Below are 9426 nucleotides of genomic sequence, written 5' to 3'. Positions count from 1 at the left end.
TTTTAGAGCGGCTAAGTACTGGCCTTTTAGAGCTGCAAGGCGTCAGGAGTGGACCTATTTCTAGGAGGAATGCTATTAAACTCGAATCACAAGCATTAAATGGAATGGGAATTAGCATGTTCTTCTGTTTACACCAAACACAGCATGGAGTTGAATTTGTCTTCCTTTCCCAGCCTAAAATATCAAAACAGAGTACGCAGAGATCTGCATCCATCCCTGACCTTCCAACAATCTGATGGGGACTACTCATCTTACAACCACCATATATCTCAACCCAGTGCTCCTCCTCCAAGTTGGTGGGGTTAAAACCCAACACAGCAAGACACAACACAAAGATCCTCCATCTTTTACTGGAGTAATGGTGTACTAACCGCATTAGCAGAGGACCTGACATAGTGGCTGACATGTACACGCTATGTCGGCAACAGTAGCCAATTGTAGTCCATTCTTTTCAAATTCGACTCATCTTTCAGTTCTTGGATGTCTCGATAATATGGGTGACAAATCTGAATTACAGTGGGAACAGGAATTGAAATGCATACACAACCACCCTTAAAATTCTGATTTACTAGATTATTTGATGAGAATGACAGAAAATTTCCTTGTACAGTAGTAAAAACACATCAAGTGTCGGATGAATTATGATATCTCATCTGTTACTGGTATGTTCTAACAATAGTCACTATATGGCTAAACAATGAATATTACAGTGTAGTCGGTTGAGTAGACCCCTGCTTGCAGGGAGCTGCTGGTTGGTTCTGTTTCTTCAGTTCATCTCCTGCTACAAGGAAGAATGCTGTGTGCCTGGCAAAACAAGTGATTTTCTGTTAATGTTTCTTTATTCACTAGAAAAGTGAATCCAAAAATGTACAATTTTGAAATTTGTGAAAGAGAACAAGATAAGAAAGTGTGAATAAGTTGAGAGGATCAAATAATTGTACCTGAAGAAGTTCATCATCTTGATTTTTGAATCAGCATCAATATCGGTGGCAGAATCCAATGCTAGTTGGATGTGATGTAACCACCTTTCTGCTGCTTGATGGGTAACAGGAAATGGCCTATGCCTTCCAATCAGAGCAGGGTGACCTACAGATATGTCATCACAAAAATAAGTTCAAATGTCAAACTCCGGGTAATAGTAATAGTGAAATCATTTGCATTATGATTTATGCAAGGTGCAAAATTAACTCCGGGTTAAACTTCACATGAAAGTCCACCATAAATTTTCACAAAGCTGACTAACCACTAAAACAGTATGATTGACCTCAAGTCTAGACAAGAATCGTGTCAGTAGCATTGGACTCCTTCCTTAACAAGCAAATGACAAGTTTCTCATTTTTCAAATGGAAAACCAGTAACTAAGCATAACTAAACAGAAGAGATTTTGGGCATGACCATGGCACAACAATAGCTTGTAAATGCTCTAGCAGTTGCAAGATGTTCTAAAAATCTAAAACAATTAGCCTCAACAATCCGACTTGTGCAGGCTCTTCCCAAAACTAACAAAGAGATTCTGGAGGAATTAACACATACAAAATCGCAAATTTTGCAACGAAAACCTCAAGATTTATCAAGAACGGGACAAAGACAGTTGCAAAGGCCAAAAGCAGCTTTCGTAAGATAAAAAGGTGAAAATGAGTATTTCAAGGAGCACGCTCTTGAATGTCTTTGTTTAGATCAGTAAATTCTAATATACACACTTCTATGACATCTAATACTTCTACAAGCTACAAATAACTGTTTCTAAGAACGATCATTCTAATGGCATTGCTGCTAAGCCCATTCTCTTGTTCTAACTTCAAAGACTTCCACTACTAAAATCCTCTATGAGGTAGAAGTGGGTGTGCAAATGAAGATGAACCTAACAATTCTGAGGCAACAAGAGGAATTCTTAAATTATCTGCAGCATCAAATGAGAAAGTGGCATTATAAATTATGGAGGCTTGTCATGCAAAGCAGTGTAAGTGATGTCTGGAGAAAGGTACATGTCTATCTAAGGCTGGAAGCCTGGAAACAAATCATGATATCGTTTTAAAATAATTTTAGTAAGTTGGTAACTGTTAACATGAATAATACAAATAAACTTAGAGTTTAATTTTGATATATGATGTTAAACATGGAAGGTGAATCTTAAGTATTCTTAACACAACTAAAACCCAATTACAGCGAGCTTAGCAAGCAGTGGTTTCTTCATGGTTTGGTGGCCTAAGTCAATACTAATCTATCAGAAACAGGGTGAACGGTCATGGTATAACGGCACTAGAGGTAAGAGCTGAGCTCACTTAAACATTCCCAACTATACCATCCTCCCGATGAAGCGAAGTATCGAATTCTCCAAGGTGCAAAGTGGATGCATTACACTATCTAAGTAGGTAGTCCTAGTCGAGAAAGACCAGAAGTCGGATAAACCTTGATTACTGAATGTACCCAAAGAGATACAATTTTGTCCATTTGTTGAGCCCATACTTGCAAGTAGATTAGATATTTAACAACTCAGGTTCTGAAGGTCTTATTATACTTTTAAAGGTTTTCAAACCGTCTCTAACAATGTAGATCCACATAATTCATACACCAGAGCAACTTAAAAGAACACTTATCAGTATATGGAATTGTGGGGATGTCTATTTCATTAAGTATCGTTGTGTTTTTGACAAACCGTATAAGACAGACTGCAACTGCATAATCTCACAACTCAACAGCCTAATCTTCATCCCAAAAGTATATGATATCTAAGAACAAGCAAGGTCATTGGAAAATGTGTCATAAAGTTGGATTTCTAACTCGAATGCCTGTATGTAAATCCAATTCCACCTATAGCTTTCCTAACCAGTACACCATTTTCTAAGTTATCACCTGATTATAATCCTAATAAGTTATAACTATTAATCACTATAACCTAATCCAAAAGATAAACCCAATATCCCAAAGATTAAAATTTAAAGTAAAAATAGCAATCAGTAATAGAATTAAAATTTTCATTGCAATTTACCTTTTCTCTGAGAGTAAAGAGGAGGACCTCCCATTCTCTGTACAAAAAACTCATATTGATTCTGAATTGCATCTTCTTTCTTCGAATTCGCAAATATTGAACGAAACCATTCTTCTTCATCATCATAAACCCTAAAAATCTCAAACAAAAACCCCCAAATCAACACCTTCACTAATTAAATAAAAAAAAATCAAAAACCCAAAAAAACAAACACAAACCTGGTATAAAAATCAGTGGAAAGATTAATAAAAGCCTGAAGTCCTAATTTCTGAAAGAGATTAGTTTCATCAATTGAAAATGCATCCTCAGCTTTCACTCCACTCCATTCTGAAGCTTTCTCTTGTAAAGACTGCATCTTCTTCTTCACAAATACTGTGTTACTGCTGCTGGTGGTGCGTAGTTCACAATGAAGCGCTACAATTAGTAGGTTTTAAAGAGAAGCGCGTGGAGATCACGCTTCTGTATTCCAGTGGTCGCGGAATACCAGAGTCCAGACGTGGTAATGTCATCTTGACTGCTTTAGAATTTGATATAATTACGTAAATCATCAATTTATCACCGTTGGGTTTAGGCTTAAGTAAATCTGATGGTTGTCTGAGATGGTAAGACAGAGTAAAGGAAGAGAATGATTGCCGGTTATATAATCAGTTAAGTACGGGATGTATAATATCATTCTGACGTAGAAGATCGACACTGGTGGGTCGGGCGGCTGATTACGAGGTGGCGCGTGGTTATTGGGTGGAATTAATGACGACATTAAAGCACCATATTGGTCCATGGTGTAAGACTGCGGATCTGATTCTATATCGCGTCACGGAATAATATTTGTTTCGGTGTTGGGGCCATATTCTTTATCGAGCAACATTGTGACCAACTATTGCGAAATATGGCCTGCACATCATTTCTTTGGTTGATTTGGTCAAATGTTTTGACAAGTATTGAAGCTTAACTAAATATACGATAGTTGGTTATGACGTTGTTAGATTAAAAATGATTGAACACTGTATGAGTGAATAATTACTGAGTTACTATTATTATTTGGACAAATTAGTAACTTAGGAGTAATTCTTCTCAAGCCAGAAGGATTTCGAGTTTTCTTTCATGGAACTCTAAGAATGGGTTGCGAAATTTGGGGACTAGAACGGTGCAATACTATGTCGACATGAAATCGATATATACATTGCATACCCATGGACCAAAGCGATGAATAGTAAATGAATGTGCGATAATGAATGGTCATCGGCTCATCGCCGCTACTTGTGAAAGATACACATACGAATGAAAGCTTGTAATTTTCAACCAAATCGCTTTGATAGTTAGCAGAACATCAGCACATACAGGGGCGGAGCCAAGGATTGACAAACCCTGGCCCCCCATCTCCCTAAAATGATGAAAACCATTGTAACACCCTTGAATTTAGTCCCATATTCTAAATTTAGCCCACCTTTTATTTTGGATTTAGTCCACTTAAGTCCATGTGTTTCCATAAAAAAAATTAGCCCCCCTCAACCTTAATACATGGTTCCGTCACTGAGCACATACCTCTGGATGTAACTGGATTTTTCTATAACTTGAGTAGATTAATAATAATAATTGTAGCAAAAATTTCTTTATTGATAATTTGAGATCTAATAAAGAAAACATTTCTAGTGTATTTTATTCAGAAATAATAACTCAAAAACATAGTTTAAACTAACTGGATAGTTCATCATGTTAGGAAAAATAATTCAAAAACATAGTTTAAGGGGAGTAACTAACCGATAGTTCATCATGTTAGGAAACTATTGGGTGCTAATGTGGGAGTACCTAACTGATAGTTTATCATGTTAGGCAACTATTGTGTGTTAATGTTGTCATCTGTAATTTCTCATAATAATAACTTGATCAATCGGAGAAACATGTACATTAGTTTGGACACTTTTTACATGTATTGATTTCCTTACCCACATATATAATGGTACACATTAAGGACCTTAAACTCAAATACCTTGCCGTTTCATCTGAATGATTTTTGTTCTAATTAACCATGTTCCTTTTTACTAATTGATAAATCGTGAGATTTTGGTTATCTACTTAATAATGAGAGGTTGGAGGATTACTGAAAACAGGAGTGAGAAAATCAAAAATATTAATCAAATCATATTGAACGCGGGAAAAAAGCGGAATTTTTTGCTAAGATATTATCTGTTGATTACATTATAATTGAGATTTAGTTGATCAAAGAGATATCGAAGCAATCATTTGAAACACAGAATCGTAATGATGTCGCCTTAATTAGATTAAAAATATTAGTACCTTTTTATTTTCGATGTCACAATTCTTTGTGCATGTTTATTGAAATTTGATTTTGTAATATTTAAAAAGAGTCATTTTCAATTTTACTTTTAAACTAAATCTAATTCCATATTCTATAATAAATAATAAAACTGGAGAATTTATATTCCTCTTAAACTGTATCTAGGTAAAATGTATTTGGTTAATATTTTTCTCTAAAATATCTCTTTGTGTTTAGCGGTAACAACAGATGTAAAACTAGACTAGCTAAGTACTCCAGCATTCACATGAATCTACTGAAATTGAAATATTCCCTGAAGAATATAGGCTTCCAATTCCAAACAAATCCTTAAGAATTATTATTCAACTACTTCCAATATCTCGGCATATTATAACTTTCTTGTTTTTTCTTCAAAATTGTCGGTAATCCATTGATGCGGAAAAGTTATTGTACCATTATTGTTTAAGAAACAACGTGGTTATAATTCATGATGCAACACAATCATAGTGTGGATGTCTATTCATACAAAAATATGATTAATTGGGAAACATGCATACTATATGAAACACTTATGTGAAACGATTGCTTACACATACACATATATACACATACGAGAACTTCAAACCCAAACAACTTTATCTAAATGATTTTTATGTTAACTGGTTACTACTAAATTATCAAGTGATAATATTTTGGTTTCTTACTTAAAATGAGGCGTCGGAGGAAAGCTGAAAACAAATCCGAAATACGAGAAAAACAATACAATCAACAAGCACAATATGGAGTCTTATGGAAAGAACAATAAACACAAGGCAATTTGTTAAATCATTATATGATGAATGCGGCATTGTTGGGACTCAGTCGGTGGTCATATCAAAATTTTTATTGTAAATATTAAATTTTTCCCATTAAAATGTCAGTAATAAAGTTTTTCGAAAATTTTTATATGTACAATGTTGACGCGGATCATAGTTTATTGTGGTGTGAAAACGAAATGTAGTAATCTTTTTATTACCCGGTTATGTGATTGGAACTGTAATGTATTTTTCAGTCATTTGACCCTTTAGTTCATTTTGTTTCATTTAGAAGACATTCTGAATGCAACTTACCCATCTAATATTTTCACTTTTTATTGTTTTGCGTGATTGCTGAAATTAAAGCCAAGGGTCTCATTAAGACATTAGTTAGTAACGAAAGAACAAAGTTTACTAATTAATGCATTATCTAATCTAATATGGACATGTGAGTTATCTATACCCTAAATATACATACATCCTCTAACTAGCTATCCAATCCCTCGTATTATCCCCCACCCCCCAAAAAAAAAGGTATAGTTTGAACTATTTCGTGTTTACTAAAAAACAAAACAAGATGAACACATTTGCAATACATTAGTAGGATGTTAAAAAAATAAGATGAACACATTTGCAATACATTAGTAGGATGTTTAGATACAAAATGCAGAAATCCAAAATAAATATTTTTTGTATAAAAAGAAGAGAACGATAAAAGTGAACATCTTGTTAAAAGAATATGTACAAGGTTTAAAAATAATTGTTTGGAAGAATTGTACTAAGAGTAGAAACAAAAAAACATTAACCAAACAAATTTCCAGAAGCTTTGAACTCTCTCCTCTCTCCCTTCCCTGTCTTCCCGCTACCATCGGCAAAAAGTAGCCGTTGCTTTCTGTCTGTTTCTCTGAACGGCTCTTCTAACAGTCCTTTCTCACCGGATCTCTTGTCGGAATTTGCTAAATATTACTTCTTTCCTCAATTGAGTTCAAATGATCTCAAATCACCCTCTTCAGTGTATCTGCAATTGCATTAATCATCTCAATTTCACACATAACACAATCACAGATCATGAAATGAGCACTGTTACCCACATCACACAGCTCACGAATCTCACTCGAATCACTAATGTTACAAGTATGGAAGCTGGAGTTTCCCCTTCCAAGAAGTATTCTCAACATAGTTTCTCTATCAAACATCAATCCACAGTAGCCTCTTATCTGGAAACTGGAAATACCCTTTTTTTTGAACTCTGTCAATTACTTGGAGACTCAGAAATTACTTATCCTGCACAAAAACACCCAACCCCATAATGTTTGCAATGATCTTCATCTCTCTAATACAAGATTACCTGGTCTTGTCATTCATGAAGATTGCAATCCTTTAAGATTTGGTCCTCATAAGATAATCTTAGGCAGTATCTGGATCTACTACACCTTTCCATAAGACTCTTACTCTGTCCCTTGGCTGCAGTCAACCTCCAGTGGCATAATTCGATAAATTCTGCTACATTTCCTCCGTTTCTATTTAAGGAAATTAGTCTTCAAGGTTTCTTGGGTAAATTGCTGGGTTATTCCTCTACACAATCCTCTCCTTGGTTCTGGTATGTATCTCTCTGCTATCCTATATTACTTTATATACTCTTATGTGTCTATATGCCTGAGTAACTTACAACCCCTATTACTCATCCTAAGGAAACTCTATTACAACCCGTATCACCCCCCTTACCTTAATCTCACCCTAAGAAAGCAATGTTTTAGTTCTTTAAACAATCACCAATTAAACCTTATCATAGCCATCTTGACACAATACATGAGAGCACAAACTGTTTTCATACACATAACTATTCCCAACACCAAAAAAGTTAACAGTACGATGGTTCACAAATTAACCCAAAATAGAATTTTAATATTATTCAATAAACATATATCTCACATCCCTCAGAGTTATGCCTTGAATTATACATGTTCAGTCAGTATCTGCATCTCCAGATGCAATTGTAGCTTCCTTGGCAGGCACTGGTGCAGTAGCTCTAGGTACTGGGATAGGCAATGGTTCATATGCTGGCACTTCCTCTAGAAGAGTCACCTCCACCAAACTTGCATTAGCTATCACGGCAACATCTGCAACCATCTGTCTTGTCTCAGGCGTCAGCATAAAGAAATTTGGAAAGATAACTGCATCATAAGGGAGAGGGATGGTATCGTTTGCATGAATCTGAGCTTTGACATCTTCAGGAACTGGAGATGCAAAAAAACCCTGAAGAGCACCTCCAAAAACAATACGCTTATCTCCCACCAGAACCACCCCCTCATTGACAGCGAAGCATCCTCGCTGGGGATGCAGTGCATACAACACCCACCCATTTTTAAATTCTACAAGCCGACCACCCTCAATCCGACCTCTAGAAGGATGAGAAGTTTCTCCTTGCTGCTTTTTACCTCCATCTCTAGATGATGTCCTATCTTGCTCACCATATCCAGACCCATCACCTATTACTTCATCACCTGCATCAATACCACCAGCAGGCCGATGCATGTTTCTCTGCACACCCCCTTCTGGAAAAGTTATGCTCCCACCAACTGCATCTTCCTAGAAAAATGGTGGACAAAAAATCATTATCACATCAGGTTCGTAATAAATAAGAAAACATATTTTTGCAATTCTAATCACAAACCACCTATAATAGACATCATTCCTTATCTGGCTCTCGGGCGGATTCAATCTAGGTCTCTTGTCAGAAGTTTGCTGATCGATTTCCATTTCACTGGAATTCAATTTGTGATTCATAACTCGAAAGTTCCTCGACATCAAAAAAACAAATTTTCTGGTTGGCTTTGATTGGGAAAAACTGACTGAGAAACTGAAAGAACTGCTGTTTCTTTTGCTTATATCCTGGATGGGAAGAGCAACAGTCTTCTCATCACAACCGTTAAAATCCTCTGGTGGTATTATTATCATTTGTCCTAGAGATTGGCATTACTAGATTTTAAAAAGTGGCAAGTCTATTGACCATTTACAATGGCCTAGTAAAAGTAACTCCATTTTGTTGGATCATGCGAGGCGGAAACAAACACTTGGCAGTTGCAAAACTTTCACTAAATCATGTCGGATCATGGATAGGTTTAGCTCAGTTTAATATTCTTTTGGTTTAGAATCCTAAATACTGTCCTTAGAAAATGGGGCGCTATAATGTTGGTATCAGAGCCCATTAGTAGATCTTATATGGGCGCTTAGTAAAAGCTATAATCTAAAAGACGTCTAGAATAAAAATCATACTAAGTATAGTTGTGGTTATTTGCTGTTGTGTGTGAGTAGTGTGCTTATAATACGTCTTGTAAAGTTATAGATATTAATATTTATGTCCTTGT

General features: G+C 35.7%; 1 protein-coding gene across 1 annotated transcript; it reads right to left on the bottom strand.

The window, feature by feature from the left end:
- Positions 1-529: 529 nt before the first annotated feature.
- LOC113303733 (two-on-two hemoglobin-3-like) lies at positions 530-3467 on the bottom strand. The gene is made up of 4 exons (XM_026552798.1): positions 3208-3467; positions 2990-3120; positions 942-1086; positions 530-804 (listed from the first exon to the last, which is right to left on the bottom strand). Exons 1-4 carry the CDS (start codon positions 3342-3344, stop codon positions 705-707), a joined length of 513 nt encoding a protein of 170 aa, XP_026408583.1. The 5' UTR covers positions 3345-3467; the 3' UTR covers positions 530-704.
- Between the last annotated feature and the right edge of the window lie 5959 nt (positions 3468-9426).

Source organism: Papaver somniferum, chromosome 8 (assembly GCF_003573695.1).
Source record: "Papaver somniferum cultivar HN1 chromosome 8, ASM357369v1, whole genome shotgun sequence".
Taxonomy (NCBI): domain Eukaryota; kingdom Viridiplantae; phylum Streptophyta; class Magnoliopsida; order Ranunculales; family Papaveraceae; genus Papaver; species Papaver somniferum.
Note: the sequence above shows the minus strand (reverse complement) of the source record. Positions and strands in the feature narration are given on the sequence as shown.

Excerpts from the sequence above, each read along its gene's own strand:
- LOC113303733 (XM_026552798.1), bottom strand. The coding sequence starts at position 3,344 with ATGCAGTCTTTACAAGAGAAAGCTTCAGAATGGAGTGGAGTGAAAGCT. Across the intron at positions 3,121-3,207 it reads TCCACTGATTTTTATACCAG|GGTTTATGATGATGAAGAAG; the intron begins GTTTGTGTTTGT and ends TGAGATTTTTAG. Across the intron at positions 1,087-2,989 it reads TCTTTACTCTCAGAGAAAAG|GTCACCCTGCTCTGATTGGA; the intron begins GTAAATTGCAAT and ends ACATATCTGTAG.